The 20,887-nt window shown below is 50.0% G+C and overlaps 1 protein-coding gene across 9 annotated transcripts in view; it reads left to right on the top strand.

Moving 5' to 3' along the window:
- Window positions 1-20,887, top strand: part of TRAPPC9 (trafficking protein particle complex subunit 9) — a 615,203-nt gene that overhangs the window by 148,237 nt on the left and 446,079 nt on the right. For all 9 annotated transcript variants that reach the window (XM_057497647.1, XM_057497644.1, XM_057497645.1 and 6 more), the window contains 4 exons: window positions 7,226-7,311; window positions 9,005-9,131; window positions 12,282-12,414; window positions 16,528-16,691. In XM_057497647.1, coding sequence (XP_057353630.1) covers window positions 7,226-7,311; window positions 9,005-9,131; window positions 12,282-12,414; window positions 16,528-16,691 — 510 coding nt within the window. The remainder of the gene's footprint in view (window positions 1-7,225; window positions 7,312-9,004; window positions 9,132-12,281; window positions 12,415-16,527; window positions 16,692-20,887) is intronic.

Below are 20,887 nucleotides of genomic sequence, written 5' to 3'. Positions count from 1 at the left end.
TGAGAGTTATTATACAAACTACAGAAAAGTGATAATTGGAGATCAGAGTGGTTTTCCAAGGCCCGACATGACTTCTGAGTCATCAAAGAAGATGAAAGGTTGACTATGTTCAGTACCAGGGGGGTGAGGACATTATATTACCTCCGCTTTGAGCACTGGCACCCTCATTTGTACAGGCGCTCAGGAAGCCAATCCAAGGGGACTGACGACTGAGCAAGGAGAGGAAAAATCGTTTTGAGGTTGCTCGGGAGCCGGACCCTTTCCTTGAGAAGCTCCCTGAGCAGGTCCCAGCCTTGCCGGTCCTTCCCTTCTTCAGACCCCAGGGCTCAGGGGCGCCGCCTTGCCCGTCCGCTGTGTCCCTCCTGGCGCCTGGCATGCCTGGGCCTCTCTCTTTGCCGGCTCCCCCTTCCTTGGGCCCCGCACGTTTTGTGATTGTGATGTGGGTCACTGCCAGACTTGAGCCTGGGTGTCACAGGCACAAAGCTAAGGGACAGGCCCTGCCTGACCCCTCGTGAGGGTCTTTAATGGGAGAGCTTGCCCTCTGCTCTTGCAGTCCAGTGCTTGCTTCTGTTTCTGTAGTTCTGTTTCTAATTTCTGTGCTCCTTCTGCAGGAAAATGGCACTCTGACATCATGAGGCCCTTCTTCCCGGGGTACGGGTGGGGAGTCCTCCCTGACGCTTCTGCCCCCCCGCCCCACAGAGCACCCGCCGTCTGCTTTGCAGGCTCACCTGCTGCCTTTCTCACCCCTGCTCCTGAGATCCAGCCGCATGGCTTCTGTCTGTCCTCTGAGCATAGCCTTCCTTTTCCAGGCTCAGGGCTTGCTGTGCCCTCCGCCTGGCTCTCACCCCCCCGCCCTCCTTGGGGAGGCTGCCTCTGCCCCTGCCCCTCCCAGGCTGCCCCTGCCGCCACACGCTGCCATCCACGCCCTGGGTTCCCTCGAGGCCTATTCCTGTTTGGCCGCCTGCCCTCCGTGTGCTCACAGCTGTACCCCAGCTGCAGGGACGCTGCTGAATGAAGGAAGGAGCGAATAGAGGCTATGAACCCCATGTCTGGATAAGGGAACTGAGGCTAGGAGCTTTAATGACTTGCCGAAGAACTTGCAGCCGAAGTTCTTTCCCCGTGCTGTGGACTTTGCACTGCACCTCGGAGGTCAAGGCCAGAGGGAATCTGAGCATTGTGCATGCTACATGGTCTCAGTGAAGATTTCTCAGCCTAATCCCAGCACTAGGATTTCTTTGGGTCTTGAGGATCTCACAGTAAACCTTATTCACATTTAGCAAATTATCTGAACATCTTAAAAATAGCATTTCCTGAAAGATAAAGTTGCACATTAAGCTAGAGGGTGTAACTAGGGTGGGAGCTAAAAAGACCCTGTGCTTGTTGGCGTGGCCACACTGTCATATTCAGGTGTGTTTTGTAAGAAGCTGTATTATTTTTATGTCATTTAGTTTTCCTTGCATTTTTGGAGGAAGTAATTTTTATCTCCCTCTTATGGGTGAAGAAACAAACTCAGATGACCCCCCAATGTTTGCTCAGCTAGTTAGTGGCAGAGGTGACACGAGAACACACACCTTTGCTGGCCGAGCGTCCCACGTGGGCGCCCTCCAGCCTTCTCCGCTGTGCAAGGCTTGTGTGGCTGAGGCTGAGCTAGTGAAGCCCGCCACCCAGGTCAGGCTCGGCGGGTGAGGCACAAACAATGTTAGGTGAGCACCGAGGCGGGCTGCCAAGCATAGTCCTGTAAAGCAGCGGTATTTGGTGATGTACTTGTGGTGTTTGGACAAAGAACAAGCAGGGGAGGAGCTGGGATGGGGGTCACCTCAGGCTTTGGATGGCCTGCTGGGGGCCCAGGAAGCCACGCTGCCTCTGAGGAGCAGGGCTGGCTTCCCGAGGCGTGGCCTCCCAGGGGCCTCTAGCTGTACAGTCCTTAAGGTGAGAATAAAGTAAAGGAAGGAATGTGGGGTAATGCCCTTGGGAAACAGCGTCTGCTTGTGAATCCCGGGAAGCACCTGCAGACGTGAGCCCTAAGGGAGTCCCTTACCGCAGTCCCCGCGGATGTGTGTGTCCGTGGGCCCAGCCCCCTCCCTCGGGAAGCAGCCCTGGCGCCCCCGCGTGTCGGCACGGCAGCCCCGGCCGTGCTGGTCCCGTGGCGAAGGGGCGGCCGTGGTCCCTGCTGCCGTGGCCTGCAGGTGGAAGTTGCAGAGAAGGTAGTAGCAGCTACGGGGAGTGGGTGCAGGCCAGTGGGCCAGTACGTAAGATAATGCAGTTTTAATCAGTGCTCTGAAATAAAAATGCGTTGAAGTGGAGAAAAATATTCTCTTCAGTGGCACAGAACCCTTCACCTCTCCTTAACTAGATACCTTTGGTGGATATTTAAAATGACAAGATTCTGCATCTTCTCTGACTGTGTGACTGTCTCTCCTTTTCCTCCGTCACATAGGCGTGGATCCCCTATCGTCCAGTCAGGCAATGTAAGGGGGAAACCCACCCACATGGCTGCTCACCAGGGACCAGGTGCTGCCCCTTTGTCCCTTGACCCCTGCCTGCCCTTCTCCCTGGGCTGCTCAGCCTAAACGTCTGAAAAATTCCCCTGGACCCCTGCCAGCCAGATGCCCTTAGGGTACACTGGGGCGGCCCTCCTGCCGAGCAGGAGGACAGAGGCAGGTCTGCTTCTGGGGTCCCTGGTGCTGGCAGGCGTGGGGCCAGGAGGCACGGCCGCCCCTTGTGTTAGTGATGGCGGCCGCGGCCGCTGTAGAGCAGTGTCCAGCAAAGGAGCCTCAGGGGTCCTGGAATGAGCACTGATGCTCATTAAAATGCATCGCTGATCATCTGCAGCTGTTCCCTGGTTGACAGGTCCAACCAAGCAGGCATTTGTACTGTGGATTTGAGTTTTTGACATTCTAGTTTAAGTCTTCTGACTTAGCCCCATGCTTGTACCCATTCTGCCCCTTCGCTGGTTCTGTGCTTGGGGAACGTGCTAGGGAGGCCAGGGCACAGGGGAGCCCGTGGAGAGCGGGGCAAGGGGATGGGGAGCAGGGGAGCCCATGGAGAGCAGGGTAGGGAGGCTGGGGAGCAGGGGAGCCCATGGAGAGTGGGGCAGGGGGATGGGGAGCAGGGGAGCCCATGGAGAGCAGGGTAGGGAGGCTGGGGAGCAGGGGAGCCCGTGGAGAGCAGGGCATGGGGATGGGGAGCTGGGGAGCCCTTGGAGTTGGGTGGAGCAGTAAAGCTGGGCGGACGTTGCGGTTCCAGGAGCCCGGGTGTCCCCGGACTGACTCCAGGGTGCACAGGTGAGTGGCGCCTGTCTGCTCATGGGAGCACATCTGCGGATCTCTAGTGGTGGAAGACTTGGGTCCTGTTTTAGGCCGGGTCTTACTCGCTCTTGTTGACGGTAAAATCACTTTCTGGGCCCCTTTTCCCCTAGGGACCTGGACTCACCATCAGAGAGCCGGTGAGGCTCTTCCTGGACCTTCCAGGAGGCTGTGGCTACTCTTTGTGTCTCATTAGGGATGCTGATAAGCTTTCTCCTGTAAAGAACGTTCTTGGAAATTTTCATCCATTTTGTTTGGAAAATCCTCCGGTGTTGATATGGGGGACCGGAGGGGTGAGCCTCCTCCTTAGGACCAGCCACGTAATTTGTGGGGCCACTGCAGAATGAAAATGTGGGGCTTTTTGTTGAAAAATGATGAAGAATTTGGAGACAGCAACAGCTGAGCCTCAAACTGAATGTGGGCGCCCTGCCCCAGGGCCTGGCCTGTGCGGCTGCAGGGCCACCCCACCAGAGAAGCCCACCCTGCCTCTTTATTTCCTCCTCTTTAATCTTAAGATATTGTGGAGGCTTCAGTACCTTGCATTTGTTGTTGAATGCTTAGACACATATTATCCAGTGACTCTCATAACTGATGTATTATTATATTCCCAATTTACAGATGAGAAAATTAAGGCTGAAGAAATATAAATTACCTGCCCTAGATTGGATAGTTAGTAAGAGGCAGGCTCTGTCTCCAGCCATGGTTTATGACTCAAAGCCCAGGGCTTTTCTTCCTTTATAAGATGGCTCCTTATCACAGCAGGAAGCACCTGTTCATACCTAGGCTGAGGATAAGTTCGGGCATTCCCCGAAATTATCCCCCACAAGATTTGTTTTGAGATACAACAGAAGCTTCAGCCAAAATGCATGTTATTTATTGAATACCCATGGGTAGGAAAATGTAATTTATATTTTGTAGCTTCTAATATCTGTTTGCTAGTATGCTCATCAGTGAGTACCTCCCTAGAGGTTTGAAGAATAGCATGTCTTTAACCTAAAATTGCAGTCTCTGTAGATGAATCTTTGTGTATAATTGGGGGAGTTCTCATCACAGCAGGAGGCACTGAGCTTTAGAGAAGAAGAAACCCTTGGGGACAGTTTTTGAGGCTGGTTGCCCCTGGGACCTGGATTGGTTTGCCGGTCTGGTCTGTCTGCGTGTCGTTCGCATCCCCATCGCCTGAGTTAAAGCCCACGCAGGGTGAGTGCAGCACGCGTCCTTGGCCTGAGCACAGCGGGGGGAAGGGTGTCATGTAGTCTGTGCTAGGACTTGATGGGATGGCCAGGCTCGGTGCCCAGGTGGGCCAGCCGCCCCAGAGGCAGTGTGGTGGCCTGGACAGGACGTAGCTCTCAGATGGCCTGGGCTCCGGCCTGGCCCTGCAGCTTCCTGCTGGGTGACCTCGGCAGGGATGGTACTTCCCCGGCTGCCACTGTCCACGGAGAGAGGGGAAGAGAGGGCTACCTGGGAGAGTTCTGAGGGTCAGGTAAGATAATGTCGCTAAAGTACCTGGTAGTCACCGAGATAAGGTCCTGAGCAGCAGGTGTGTTCAGCATGCTGGGTGCTGGGGTGCAGCAAGAGATCAGGAAAACGGGTCAGTCCAGTGTAGTAGGACGAGACAAGCTACCAACAAAAGCAACCGAAAGCTGCTGTGAGCCCAGGGGTAAGAGTCACACAGCGCAACGCCCCATGGGTGGGGGGTGGTGCAGAACGGGGTTCAGTAGCATTAAATGCTATTCCTTCCCATGGTGTCCCAGACAGAGTATCAAGAAGGGGGCTCTGCCATACCCTTGGACACACTCAGACTTGCGAGGAGATGATCTTATAGACAAAATAACTATTCATGCAGTCTGCGGTTTACCTCAGCGTGACCTTGAGTAAATGAGGACGGTGCACGTGTCAAGGGCTCCTTGCAGAACCCCAGGAGAGTCATTTTTTTCAATGGTGATTTTTGACCATGACAGATGACACAGTTCCTTGCTACCAGGCATAGCTGCTTGTTAAAACAGATGACGGTTTCATCAGCTGAGAGGAAGGGGCCGGGTGCTCGCTGCACGGTCAGTGCTGGACTGAGCACCGCGCCGGGAAGGGGTGGGGAGGCCCGGTGTGCTCTGGGGAATGACTTCTGCGAGTCTCCCTGGAAGTTCCCACGGCCTGAGGGTGCCACCAGGGAAGGGCAGAGGGTTGGCAGAGGGAGGTGGGCAGGGCTTTGGACCAGGCAGACGGGAGTCTGACTCTCGGCCTTCCGTTCATCAGGGCTGCAGGCGGGGGGTGGGAGGGGTGCGCTCCCTGCTTGGGAGAGAGGAGGGTACCTGCTCTGCCGACCGCTTCACTGCGGGGTCAGGAGGCCCACATGAGTACATGGTTGCACAAGCGTTTTTAACCGAACCCATCCGGTGGGCTCATCTTTATTTATGCAGTTTCAGGATGCCGACTCTGGGTCGTATGGCCGAGGCTGGTGGGCCTGCTTGGTCTCTGCAGGGTGCCTGGCGCAGAGCGTTCCGGAAAAATAATCCTTATGAAAGCTCTGAGAAAGCTGAGAAATTCTCATCAGTAAATCGTACTATCTGCTCTAGAAAAACCTCTTCACTACTAGTGGCCATTCTAGATGCCTCTTTGAGTTCGAAAGCCTGGGCTTGAATCCCTGTCGCACCACTTGCTAGCTGTGTGGTTCCCAGGCACGTGTCCTGACCTGTCTGGACCTTGGGTGTCTGCCTTGTAACGACAGGGCCTGTAATACTTGTCTCGCGAGGAGATCACTAAGAGTGATGAGATCGCCTGCTTGAAAGGGCCTCACACTGAGCACGGGCCCAGCACTGCTCATCGGTCCCAGGGTCCTCACTCATCTGCCTCATGGAGTAGCTAAAGGAAGGCAGGGCAGTGGAAATGGGGATGGTACTGTATTAGTTTTCTTTTGCTTTGTGACAAATTACCCCAAATTTAGCAGCTTAAAACAACACACATTAATTTTCTTATTGTTTCTGTGGGTCAGGAGTCCAGCACATGTTAGCTGGGTCCTGGGCTCAGGGTCGTGCAGGCTGCAATCCAGGTGTTAGCCGGGGCAGTGCCCTCACCTGGAGGTTTGACTGAGAGGGACTGGTCCCCCCACTCCCTCAGTTGTCATCATTTCTTTGTCATTTTAGGACTGAGGTCCCTGCTCTCTTGCTGGCTGTCAGCCGGCACTGCTTTAGAGGCAGCCCTCAGGTCCTTGCAAGGTGGCCTCCTCCATACGCCGTCTCATGCTTTAAAAGTTTGCACTCAGGAAGGGTATAGTCCCTTGTAAGGGCTCAACTGATTAGACCAGACTCTCCCAGGACAATCTCCCGTTGGTTAACCCAAAATCAACTGATTGGGGATCTGAATCACTATCTCCTCTGCTGGAAACATAACCTAATCATCATATTCACGCTCAGGGTGAGGATTGCACAGGACATGCACAGCAGGGCCAGGAGTCTTGGGGGTCATCTTAGCATTCTACTTCTTATAGTTAAAATACACCCGACCTGGGGTGGTCAGGGATGAGAATGGGGAATCATGCATATGCCGCTTAAAACTGACTGCAGTACCTTCTTCCCAAGTAACAGCCTCTGGGCCAGTGAGGTTCTGTGTGAATTAGGGTTCTGTGCCAAGAACAGTGCGGTCTGGGTTGATTTCAGTTTTGCGAAGCTGCATTCAGCACTCTGGCATGAATTCAGCCTGCTGAAGTCAGTGAAAAACACCAGTCAGAAAGCATCCAAGTGGCAGTGCGACTTGCTTTGCTTCAGAGAAAGCCCACAGTAAGACCGGCTTTGTTTATCTCCAGGTGATCATAGTGCTAATTGCTTCATTAGAAAAATAAATAGCTAGAGAAGTAATCTGAAACCATGTGAAACATGCCAAAATACCAGCTAATACATGGACTCTTTTGTCTGTATGTGTATTTCTAGATTTCCAGTGGGTTCAAGGAGATGTATGTGAAGTCCAGCTGATGGTATATAACCCAATGCCATTTGAGCTCCGAGTGGAAAACATGGTATGTATCAGCAGTCCTATGACCCTTTGGGGTCAACCACCAACTGACTATTAAAATAAACTTTTTACTTACTATTTGAGACATTCATCCTATGATCTATATCTGTTTTGCCAAAAATTATCGGCTTTTTGTGAGTGAAGAACATGTCATTCCTATGTCTTTAGAGTTGGTACTCAATACATTTTTGAATCAGTGAACAAAAACACCTCCAATTTGAACACTGATGTGAACCAATTTCAACTCCAAGCTTAGTTGGATAAAGATTTGAAATAATCATGTTGAAATTGACATGAGATCAGTACAGGTTACAAAGTCTGTATTGTGCTTGCCACTCAATATGAACAGTTTACTTTGTTGCCACAGGATGAGATGAAGAGGGCCTGAGGGTAGAGCAAGCCCTAGAAGAAGAGTAAATTGCTACAGGACTGACACGAGGTTTCGCTTGGGTTTGAAATCCCAAGTACTGCCTTTGCTCAAAATCTAGGCACAGGTGTGCTCGCTGGTACTAGAGTGTCATTGCTTCTGGGATGCACATACACATAGATATATACTCCCATATATACCTACACACATACATCTGTGTTTGTATATATATACATATACACACTTATGTACATGCACATACACCATGCAAATACAAATAAAAATTTTAGAGTCCAACTTCACAGTGATACCTCCAATTCTACTCCGCCTCCCTCAGGTCCTCTCTGGCCTTCCTCCCAGTGCGAGAACTTGGGCTCACCCATCAATATACTTACTCATCTGCTCAGTCCTGTAACACATCTAGAACAGTCCAGGGTTGCTTCGACCATAGATGGCATCACAGGAAACAAGCCCGCTGGAAGGAACCCAGGGCCTCTCCTTCATTTAGGTCTTCCTTAGTTTATCTCAGCATGTTCTGTAGATTCCAGTGGGAAACCTTACACATCATTAGATTTATTCCGTGATAGTTGGTGTTTTTGATCTCTTATTAATGGTATTTTTTAATATTTTATTTTCTAATATTTTTTGTTTATTGCCAGATCATAGAGATATCCGCCTTTTTTTTTTATGCTGACTTTGTTACTTTGCTATATGCACTTGTTAGCTCTAGTTGCATTATAAGATTCCATAGGGTTTTCTGTGCACACGGATTTGTTTTTTTGTGAATAATTGTCTGTATGCTTTTTATTTCTTTGTCCTGGCTGTTGCACGGGGTAGGATCTCTATTACAATGCCGAGAAGTCCTGGGAGCTGACCTCTCTGCAGCGTTCCCCATCATGCGGCCCTAACGGGGGCCAGGGAATCTGCCTTGTGTGCTGCCAGGCCTAGCGCCTGGCACACAGTGAAATGAACTGATAGTTCATAGATGCACTGGGAGGATATTAACTGATGATGTATTTCCTCACTTCATGTTCTTTTTCTTTTGTTGGTAAATAAGATGTTTTATTTTCTTTTTGTTTACATTCCAATTTGGTAAAACAACAAAACAAATGTCAGAAATATAGCAAGATGGGATTCAGCTCCCCGTGGTGCTGTTTGAAGGCTGCCTTGTGTTAATTGCATGTTCAGACTCTTAGTCTCTACGAATGTCTGTGCGCTTCTGTAAAAGCCGGGAATTAGTCTTCTCGTTGTGGCAGTCTGGGAGCCTGCCTGTTAGCAAATGCCCTGTCGCGGCTGGGCTGTGTTCATTCCTGCCCCCGCCTTGCTTTAGGGGCTCCTCACCAGTGGAGTGGAGTTCGAGTCTCTCCCCGCGGCACTTTCCCTCCCAGCGGAATCTGGGCTTTACCCGGTGACGCTCGTTGGGGTCCCACGGACGACTGGGACCATCGCTGTGAACGGTAAGCAGATTCCTTTCTGATTTCAGGTCTGCTGGGAGCGCCGAATGCCTGTCCTGCCTCCCCAGTCCTGTCCTGCTCACCCGGCATGCTAGTCCTAAGCAGTTAAAAGATAGTGGGAAGCTTGCCTTTCCTGGGCATGTGGGAAGGACTGTTCTATGTGCGCAGGGAGTGGGGTGCCCGGGCCAAGCCCTGTCCCTGAGGGAGGCCCTTGCCCAGTCCAGCTGGGGGCGGCCCTTTCTCTCCCCCGCCAACCTTGCTGTCCTCTGACTTCTCCCGGGAAGCTTGCCCGCAGAGGGGAGCCGCTCCCTGCGGTCATGCCCCCCAGCCCCGTGAGTCCCTCTCCCCGTGGCCTGCTCTTCTGCTGCCTTCTCAGCCCCTGTGCCATCTCTAGGCAATCCTTAGTCCTGGGGACTTCTCTGGCTTCAGGTGCATCTGTTTGCTGTGGACTCCTAGGGCCTCATTTCCTGTCCAGACCCCATTCCTGACCCTGCACATCAGCCACTTACCAGCCGTCCCCTGGGCTCTCTTGTAGGCAGGGCATGTGCAGGGTGCCCCGCCTCAGAGAGGGCATCACCATCTAGTCAGTACCTTGGACGGGTATTTTGGGGTCCTCCTGTCTCTCCCACACCCCCCCTGAGTTACCAGGTCATCCCCACTCCCCTCCGCCTCACAGCCACTCCAGTTTTGCAGAACATGACCCTCCTACAGAGTTTGTCACAAAAGCAACAGGACTGGTCTCTCTGCCTCAAGTCTTGCTTGCTAAAAAACCCCCATCTTCCAAAGGTCACTTCCAAGTGACCTTTCTGCAGTGCTGAACCTGTCATGCCTTGTCTCGACCAGAAGTCCCAGTGCCTGCACCGCGCCGTCCTCGGCAGGGCTGAAGTCCTCAGCGAGGCCCTGGAGCCCCGCGCCTCTCTGCCCTGCCCTCCCTGGAGCCACACTCGGCTCCTGCTCCTGCTCCCGCTCCCGCAGGCCGCGCTCAGCCCCCGGCGGGCTCCGCTCCTCTGGAGCCCCTGCCTGTGCTTCTCCTCTGATCGGCTTCCAGACGCGGCCGGCCAGGTGCTTCTCCCGGTCGCTTCTCAGCCTCCCTCCCCCCCGGGGACTATGCTCAGCCACCCTGTGCGCCGTCCCTCCTGAGTGCCACCGATCGCGGCGTCTGCTGGCCATTGCTCTGCTGGCCTTGCTTGCCTTCTTGGTTGGATCCCCAGCGCCTGGTGTGCAGTGGATCCTCCATAGCCATGGGTTTGTTGAGAGAAGAAGTGTTTTGGGAGAGGGTGTTCTCACTGAGCGGGTGAGGCGGGCCTCATCCCGGGTGAGGAGGTGTGCACTGCGGTGGGGCCAGGCACACAGCTTATGGAGACATGGGGAAGAGGTGACCCAGCAGGGGACAGTGGGTGGAGAAAGACTTCTAGTACGTGACCCTGAGGTTGGAAGGCCAGTGAGGAATTATCCAAATGGGTGGGTTGGGGTTGGGGGACTTGCAGGCACACAGAACCACCTGTCCCGAGACTTGGCAGTGTCAGGGAATGCCGGGGGACGTGGATGGCTCAGAGTAACTGGTCCAAGGCAGAGGGGTGGTGGCGGCCAGGCAGGGAGGGTGGCTGGAGGCAGGCCCATAAGGGCGTTGGGTCTGGCTAAGGGACACTGGCTTTCTTCTGAGGACAGCGGGGCTGCTGCCTTGTTTGAGTAGAGGAGCAATACGGTCAGGTGGGCAGTTGAGAGACTCCTAACGCTGCTGTGGGGGGGGGGCAGGCTGGGGGGCCAACTAGAAGCTGTCGTGATAATCCGGGGAGAAAATGACAACGGCAGGACCATGGCTGCGGGTGGGGGTGGAGCAGAGGAGGTGGGCGTGGGTCACAGATAGCCGGGAACGAAGGGTTTGATTCAGTGTGTCGCTGGCATGTCCGTGGATAATCGTCAGCCTTAGCCCAAAGCCGTAGCCGTCTGCCCTTGGCACAGGTGGGTTGGGGCTCATTTGTGGCACACTTACGTACAAAGTGGAAGGGCTGGACTTGTGCTATCAGACCTCCAGACCAAACAGGATTTGCCGTCAGGGTTTGGGTTTCTTCACAGTCATTTTCAGCAATGGGTGAGAAAGAAAGATGGCTGATTTTAATGAAGAAATGGAAAACAAAGGTGTAGCAGACAAAAAGCACATCATACCAAGGTTCATAGAAAGAAAAATGAAGGGGCATCATGCTCGCTGTGGGTTTCTGGGGAGGGAAGTGTTTGCAAGTGAATTCAAGGAGTCTTTTAATAGACATACTTTTATTAAGAAGGAAATGTGGGTTCTGTGGAGTTAATTTATGTTGAATGACCAGTTTAACCCGGGGGAAGTTGAAGGGGGGTGTCAATGAGGCTGTGAGAGGCCCTCGTTGCTGGCGAGGTAGTAAATTGCTTCCCTGTTCAGGCTGTGACCGGTTAGTCTGAGAAGAAGGTGTCACTCTAGGCGTTTAGCCCTGGGGTGTCGTTTAATTTTGTTACATGGTGAATGTTGTTTATAATAATTATCTCCTAAAATTTCAAAAGCCATTTTAAAGCTTTGGTTAAACAATTTCAAATGCTTATCAAACCAATAAGTTTTTTCTTTCTTTTTTTTTTTGCGTGGCAAATTTGCTAATCTTAAATTATAGTGCTTGTACGCAGACAGCAGATTTGCATTATCTCACAGCACTTAAAATAACAATAATTGGCTCTTGAACTTTCATCTCTCAACAGAAGATTTTTGGATCATCTTTCAAATACTTATTAAATCACATTATGTCCTGGGAAGAAATACTAGCTATCATTCTTACTTTAGAGATGCATAAATTTGAAAGGCGAATTAGTAAGGGGATGAGATACCTATTGAGTTGTGTAGATTTGTAGCTGACAAAGACTTTCACGTGTAACTCTCACCTGGACCCAATCACCCTGTGGGACAGGAACGCACGTGCTGTTGTCATCCCTGCCCTCGATGGGGGAGGCCAAGGGGCTGCAGGGGTGCGTGTGGGAGCTGTGGGTGCGAACAGCTTGTGACGGGGCCTGATTTGAGCTCAGGGCCTCGGAAGGGGACCCTGTGCTCTTCTCACTCCCGGGGGCTGCCTTCGGGTGTGCGTGTGAGACTCCAAGACTTTCCAGATGGCGTGAAGCTTCTCCTTCTGTTTCCAGGCTATCACACCACGGTCTTCGGCGTCTTCAGCGACTGCCTGCTGGACGACCTCCCGGGGATAAAGGCCGGCGGCTCCACGGTCGAGGTCATCCCTGCTCTGCCCAGACTCCAGATCAGCACTTCTCTGCCCAGGTAGAGCTCCCCAGGAGCACGGGTGTCTGCTTTCTGACAAGCAACGGTACTTCGGAGCAGTGTGTAGTGTATACTCTTTAATGGTGCCAGGAGTCTGAGTTTGTGATTCTTCGGACAAGAATACGGGTGAAGGGTTTTTCACAATTACCAATAGGCCACATGCTTTGCTTAAAGCAAATTGGATCAAAGTTGAAGTGTTTGTTACCAAGAGGAGAAGAGAATGTGAAATTAGCCTTTGGAATCACAATTTTTATGAGAAATGGTTAAGTTTTTAGAGAATTTAAGAAAAATACTTTTAGAAATATTCTTTTATTTAAAAAAAAATAGCATTATAGGAAAGCATACAGAAAGTGAATTGATCTCAGAAGTCCCAGAAGCAGTTCCTGTTAATGCTTTGTGGTATTTCCATCCGAAGTTCACCCATCCTCTGTTAAAAGAAAGATGTTTGAGAAGTGGGGGTGATGCTATGTTATGTGTAGTGTCGTAGATTACCTTTTGCATAGCCCTATTGCATGAGCTGAAACATGTCTATTTCAGTTGCTTCAGAAGGGACATCATAAAGACCTCTTGGTACCAAGTCACCATTCATTTCCTTGCTATTGAAATTAGAGATTTTCTCGGTTTTTGCTCTTACGAGAAGTACTTTTTTGTTCAGCCTTTTGGCTGTATCTTTATAAAATGTATCATGGGGTTGTCTGAAATGGTTTTAAAGCTCATTCACATACTTAACGGGCCCTTTTCAGTTGCCAGGCCCTGTGCTGGATGCCCAGGTTGTGAGAGTGAGCGTAGTACCCTGGTGCTTGCCCAGGAAATTACAGTCATGTGGGAGACAGACAGGCCACCAAACCACCGCAGTCCCCTCTTGTCAGGACCCTGATGGGGCTGCGGGGGCTCCCAGAGGCCACACCGAGCATGCGGTGAGGAGGGAAGGCCGTGTGAAGGGGGCGGCAGGAGCATTTTCTAACCAAGGGAGCAGCTCGCAAGGAACCTCCGAGGTGGGAGAAAGCGCCGTGTGACTGGGGAAGAAAATGAAATGCGGAAAAAAACTAACTCAAAAGGGGTCAGAGAACTAATTATAGGAGCTGAAAGTATAAAACTTCGGAAGGAAACATAGGAGAAAATTCTCATCACCTGGGGTCAGGCAAAGCGTGCACTGATACGACACCAAAAGCAAAATCCATAAAAGAAAACAATGATAAATTGGACTTCATTAAAATTAAAGACCTTAGCTCTTCCAAAGGTACCGTTAGGAAAATGAGAGGACAAGTCACAGAGTCGAAAAAAATATTTGTGAATCATGTATCTGATACAGAGCTTGTGTTCATGTAAAGCACTCTTAGAACTCAAACATAGGAGACAAGCAGTCTATTTAAAAAATTGGTGAAAGATTTGAATTGTGATTTCACCACAGAAGATATACAAATAGTTAATAAGCAACCTGGAAAGATGCTCAGAATGATGACTTCGTGGAACTGGGACCACAGTGAGATTCCAGCTCACACTCCCTAGGATGGTTATCATCAAAAGACAGGCGGTAAGTAGCGAGTGCTGCAGGCTGGCGGGGAGACCGGGGGCCCTCATGCAGTGCTGCCGAGGAGGCGACACATCGTTTGAAGACACTTTGCACTTTCTTGAAAAGAGAGCATAAATTTACCACGTGACCCACAGTTCTGCTCGTAGGTATCTACCCAAGAGAAATGGGAGTGTGTGTGCACACAGAACCTTGAACTCTGATGTTCACAGCAGCATTCATAGTAGCCAGAAGAAAAAATGGTGGTAAGAGCCCAAAGGCCCATCGGCTCAGGATAAACAGGACGTGCGGCGTCCGTACAGCAGAGACAGAGCGCTGCTTGGCCCTGAAAAAGAACGGGCTCCTGACATGCACCCCGATGTAGATGCGCTCAGAAACGGGAAGAAGAAAGTGAAAGATGCCGGGTGCCAAAGGCCACATAATATATGAGTCCGGAAATGTCCAGAAAAGGCAGATGTATAGAGGCAGGAAGCAGGCCCGCCGTGAATGAGGCCTGGGTGGGGGCAGGACCGATTGCAGGTGGGCACGAGGAGCTCTTTGGGGTGATGGAGACTGGGTGACAGTGATGGTGGTGCACCTTTGTGGACTTAACTGAAAGTGATTCAATTGTATACTGAAAACAAGTGAATTCTGTGGTATGTAAATTATACCTCACTTAAGCTGTTCCAAACAATGAATCTTGGTGGCTTTAGTGTAGAGAACATGATCTCAGTGGGCCCAAACAGAGGAGGACACTCTTTGTTCTGGCACAGGGACACTGTGCTCCCAGGGTGTCCGCCGCCTGAGCGTGTGTCAGCCCCCAGGCTTCCTGCTCCCGGGCTGCTGGCCTGAGGTCGCAGAGGACCCTGGCCTTGGCTTGTGGTTTCAGGCATGTGCTGCTGGGCTCGTGGAGAGGCCGCCTGAGCTGGAGGTGAGCCAGGAGAGAGCTGGGGTGGGGGTGGGCCCTCATCAGCTCCCAGTGAAAGCGCAGGGCTGTCGTTGGTGGCTTGGGGTACATGTCGGGGGAGGGAGGTCCTGGTGTCATGGCGCCAATTGGTAGTTAAGATGTTTCATTTCTTAATTTTAAAAATTACATGTAATGCCAACATTTTTCTAGGGAGATTTCTGAAATAAAAAGTGGCTATTCTTAAGTGGGTGTTGTAATTAATCTACATGCCCTTGTGACTGACTCATCAATTTCACTCCCAAACATTTTTTTTAAATTGAAGCCAAGTTAGGTTTTTTTTTGGCATTGCTGGTTCTGTGTTAGCATTTACAAAAATTACTATTATGTTTTATTGAAGTATGTATATTTTTTGGGGGGGGGATTTTTTTTAGTTGAAGTATAGTTGATAATACAATGGTATATTGGTTTCAGATACACAACATAGTGATTCAACAGTTATCTACATTATTCAGTTTTCACCCCGATTAGTGTAGTTACTGTCTGTCAACATAGAATGCTACAGAACTATTGACTATAGTCTTTATGCTATATTTTCATCCCTGTGGCTAATTTATATTATGATTGAGTTTTGGGCCTCCTTATCCCTGCACCTCTTCTACCTGCCCACCCAAACCCCTCCCCTGTGGTACCCCACCAGTCACTACCCCACCAGTGTCTGAGTCTATTGCTGTTTTGTTCGTTTGTTTTGTTTTATTTATTTATTTTTGTGTGTGTTTATTCCATGTGAAAGTGAAATCATAAGGCAGTCGTCTTTCTCTGGCTGGTTTTTGCCCCCATTGTGCCACAGGGCCTTTTCCCTGTTGCTACCAGTGACCTCCTTGCCGGAAGCTGGTTTGCTGCCCATGGGCTGGGAGGCAAACACCCAGAACAATTAACATTGTGGATTAGGTGACAGCCAGTGTGACTTAGGCCAGAGGGTCAGACCAAGGGCTGTCGCAGGGCAGCCTCAGGGGAGTGTCAGACGGCCTTGGGGTCCTCCAGGCGCTGGGCTGCGCTCCCATGTAGCACTGGGCCTCACCTGACCAGTGCTGGGGATGGTGCCACACAGACACCTTCTGACCCGAGGGCACCGCCCAGGTGCCCTGTGTCCCATCAGGCATTTTCGGGCGTTGCTCATCTTTCTTACTGTGATACCGAGTCTGTTGTACATGCTGTTCACTGTTCTTTTGCTCCAGTTCCATGTTATCAGTTGGAACTGTTCGTTTAAATTTTCTTCTTAATCTATGGATTTTCCCAAGGCAGTTCTTAGCATGAGATATAAACAGTTTTTTTTTGAGAGTGACACACTCATACATCATTTGAATCAATTGATTGTTTCATTTTTGCCCTCACCATAACCCAATAATTAAGTGTATTTATGCCTCACCCACACATGAGAAACTAAGACCAAGTGAGAGTGGTCACACAGTCACGTGTTGGTGCCCTGGGGCGGAGCTGCACGTAGCGCTCAGCTGCTGGAGATTTGCCCTTCTGTTCCTGATAGCTGGGTGCTGGATTCCACGTTTAAAACCAAGGTTTCCCAGTCCCTGTTTTGGAAATGCTTCACTGTGGTGATATGAATAATTCTAAAATGCCTTTGGTTTTCTTCTTTTGATTCCTTTAAAAAAAGTTCTTACAATTATTACTATTATTTTAGATCTGCACATTCATTGCAACCTTCCTCTGGTGCTGAAATATCTACTAATGTGTCAGTCCAGCTTTACAATGGAGAAACTCAGCAACTTGTCATTAAATTGGAAAATATTGGAATGGAACCACTGGAGAAACTGGAAGTCACCTCAAAAATTCTCACCACCAAAGGTAGGTATTTTAAGCATATTTGCCCCCAGAAATGTTCATCTTCATTATCTGAAGAGGTACTTTACATGACCAGTGTTCAGGACTCTAAAAGCTTCTTCTACTTTTAATTTGATGACATCATGAAATTGACATATTAACTGCGTATGAAGGCCACACCAAGGAAGATAAAGGAGCAAAGAATTCGCCTGTGTGTCCCCGATGCTCTTTACATTTACAGATCCTCAGGAAAAATACTCATGAATGAATGGATGGGGAGACGCCAGGCAGCGATGCTCCTGAGCCTTCTAGTGTGTTTATCTCCTGCCCAGTGTTTCATGTGAGCCCAGCGCACCGAGCCTGCACTCTCCCTCCTTGAGGCAGCGCTCTGCTTCCTAGCTCTAAGGCACACATACCTTGGGGTCATCCAATCTCTAGAAATTTTGGTTTCACGATTTAATAGCTGTTTGTCCATCACATGCCTTGGTTTTTCTCCTAGGTAAATAGGAGAGGTCTTAACTCCCCACTTATCATGTAGAGTTGTCCTAGGAATTAAGTTAGGTAACATATGGCAAAATTCCTAGTATGTTCGAGGTTAGTGAGTGGTATTGAACAAAGGGGAAATATCATTGTACAGGAGGAGGGAGGGGTAACAAAATAAGTGGAAATAAAATCAGATCATTTAGTAGCGTTAGATAAATTTTAAGTCCACTGAGAACAGATGGAGACAAATGAAGGACAGCAGACTGGCAGAACCTTGGGTGTTCATGCAGGAGTGGGGTGAGCCACGTGCATGGGGGTGCTGACCGCCCTGGTGGGGTTTCTGAGGAGGGATGCATGGTGCCTACGTGACTCCCTGGCACGGGGCTCCCTCCTCATGCTAACGATGGTATAATGGCAAAAGCCAAGTGAGGGGAATGTTTCCGAGGCCGAGCCACGCCGTCTGGTCGGCTCCAGCTTCAGGGAAGGTCCAGGCATGGGTTTGGGAGAACATGTCATGCAAAAAGTTGTCACGAGAGAAGGAATTTGGATTGGATAGCATAAGGAATAGTAAATCTGAGCTTGTCCCATGGCAGAATTTTAGAGTATCTTCTGTCTCCGTATTTGCCCCACTGATTTTGTTGAAAGTCTGTGTGTGTATCCTGTGTGTGGGGGAAATGGAGCAGCTAGCTGACTGTCGCATGTATCCTGCCCGATCTGTGTCTGTGTCTCTCCTCATTGGAAAATGCTGCGTATGTTCAAATTCTCTTTATCACTTACTAGCTGTGTATTACCTTTGGCAAGTAATTCAACCCCTTCTGGCAACCCTTTCCTCTTTTGTAAAATTATGCTAATAGCACCTCTATCATAAGATTATTATGAGAATTAAATGAGGTAATATATGCAGACGGTATGGAATGGTTGTTAGTACTCAGATTTGTTTGCTGTCTTTATTACCACCACTCCCACCACTGCCGCCATGACCACCGTCACCACCGTGCCACCACCACGGCGGACCACTCTATGTGTGAACTTGTGCATTCAGTGCCAGCCCGTCTGGGTGGGGTCTGGCTGGGGGCTCTGGCGCGGGCTGCGGTGGGCCTCCACAGACGCCCTGTTGAATGTATCTTCAGGGGCGGAAGGCTGACGGGGTACACATGTGACCTCTCCAGAGTGGTTGTGGCCACTTTCGGCCATCACTGTGTGTGAGTTCTGTTGCTCCAAGTCCTCGCTCGTACGGGGCATTCGCAGTCATTGTGCCCGCTGGTGGTGAGGGTGGGGTGGATGGTGCAACAGAGGGGTTTCCTTGGGTACCAGTGAAGCTGAACACCTTTCATAGGGTTCTGGTTACTCAGATCCTCTTTCGTACAAGCCCTTTGTCCTTTTTCCCACTGGCTGTTTTTCCATCTCTCTCTGGCCACCCCCCGCCCCCCGCTGACTTGTCGGACTCTTTGTATTCTGAGTATATGTTAATTGTCAGAAATATGTGGGAACATCTCCTTCTGCTCTGTGGCTGCCGTTGTACTCTTAGCAGCTTGTTTGGGTGAACAGAGGTCCTCAATTTTTACATGGTTCACTTAATCATTTTTTTCTTTTATGGTCCCTGCTTTTTGTGTCTCATTTTGTGTGCTCTTAGTCTTTGGGAAATTTGATGCTACCTTAACCTCAGTCTTCCATTTTGCCCCTATTTTTGGGAGCAAACACATATGAATTAGGTAGAAAATGCCTCTCTGACATAAAATACCTTCACCTGGTATTCTGAACTTAGTTAAGTAGTTATAGGGTTTGGTTGATCTTTGAACAAACTAATACTGAAACAGGAAATTTGAGTCCATAATGATAAGTTTTTTTCACCTCTCCTGTAATTTACCTTGCCTTCACAGGTTAGCAAGTAGAAAGATCTTTTCCTTTTCTCAGATAAGTGATATGACCAGTCCTGTATTTACTGAGCATGATGCAGAAAGCTGGAAACAGTCAGTGAGTGTGGATAAAATGAGAGTTCCTGTGGCCAGGATTCTCACCTGGCCCTGGTTGGCTTGCTCACTACACACATGTGGGTAATACATTGCTATTGACTCTATAAAGAGCTCCGCCCAGTGCTCTGGGTGACACAGTGGCAGGGCTGCAAGGCTGCAGGAGAGCAGAGCAGAGGCTGGAGTGGTGGCAGCACTGAGGACAGAGGCCCAGAGGATGGCTGTGAGGACAGAGGGGCCCAGAGGCAGAGATTGGCTTGCTGTGTGCAGACTCGCTCTGAGTGAACAATATTTTAGTGACTGACCTGACACTGTGGAAATAAAGTTGGGTGTAATCCTTTCACCTGAAGAACGTTCTACTCTCATTTGTTTGGTCACATTGACTCCATAGTGAACTTGCCTGTGGCTGAAACCCATTAGTGAGACAGCAAGTGTGTCACCCCACTTGATGGTCAGGGAAAGTGAATGCAGAGCAGGTTGAGTGCCCTGTCTGAGGTCACAGAGCAGGTTGGCGGGGACCCAGTGCCCTTAACTCTCAGCCCTGGTATTTTTACCCTTAATCATGAGACAGAACCTTAAATCCATGATCTAGAGTGTGATATGGCCATTTTCAAACACAACATGCTTGGGAGTGAAAAATTAAAGCTGTCATTCTTTTTAAATTCTCATTCCAAGCTGCAATACATTTACACGTGGAATTAAGTTAATGAAAATAAACCATCTGCTTCCAAAATTAACAAAGGAAATAATTCTGTCACTTATAGTCTACAGTACCAAAAGCTGTCAGTATTAATAAATGACCTAATAAATGTGAGAACATGGGAAAATGTCTTAAACTGGGAACATGAGTAAGAGTTACATGTCTTGAGTGGGGACAGCAGCAGAGATGCTGTAAGAGTCCTCATGGTTAATAAGTAACCCTTGTTTCCATTTGAGCATTATTCTTATTTAAGCGCTGAGTTTAGCTTCTTTAAGGGTATCTTAAAGGTCTGCTCTGTGGAAATCTCTGCATGAAGCACCCCCTTCGCCGGGTTCCATGTGGTGTTTTCTGACCACCATTGGAGTTATTTTGTATCTCAAACAGAACTTTTACTTTTTAGCTCACACCGTGTGCCTGTTGCACACTCAGGTAATTTTTTCTCACTAAATGATTGCAACACCCATAAGAGGTCTTTTCGGAGGCGGAGGTGGTGGTGGTGTGTTTATTTCTCTGCTTCATCCCGGAGCCTAAGAAGGAAGCCCAGTGCTGGTCACAGCACTGCTACCAGCCCTGCGGGCGGCCACGAGGTCGGTGCTGTGCCCAGAAAGCTCTTGGGGCACTTCTGAGCGTGGAAGCACTAGGCCATGCGTCAGGGATCCTGGTGCTTCTTGATGCGTCCTGGCTGCCCATGGTCTGTGTGCTTGGGGCCTTGGCCATGGGGGATGCCTGGTGGTGGGCCCCAGGCTTCCATCCTCTCTCCTAATGCCTGGAAGGCACCTGCATCCTGCCGGGGCCCTCCCAAGTCACCAGACGTGTCCTCCCTTCCCTCTGCATGAACTCCCTTTGCTTCAGAAAAAGACGACTCTGTCTTGCCTTTCCCTCCACCCCACTTGCTTTCCTGTCTTTCAGTCCGTAGCCTCACAGGCTCATTTTTAAATTCCCTTTGCACTCTACTTGTGTGGCAAGGACCAAGCAGACCTTTGTGAGCCCTCAGGAGACTGTCGCTTGGGCTGTTCTGGGGTGAATGTGCCCACTGATCACATGTTCCTGATGTGCAGGTGAGCACT

Source organism: Manis pentadactyla, chromosome 3, assembly GCF_030020395.1.
Source record: "Manis pentadactyla isolate mManPen7 chromosome 3, mManPen7.hap1, whole genome shotgun sequence".
NCBI lineage: Eukaryota > Metazoa > Chordata > Mammalia > Pholidota > Manidae > Manis > Manis pentadactyla.
Note: the sequence above shows the minus strand (reverse complement) of the source record. Positions and strands in the feature narration are given on the sequence as shown.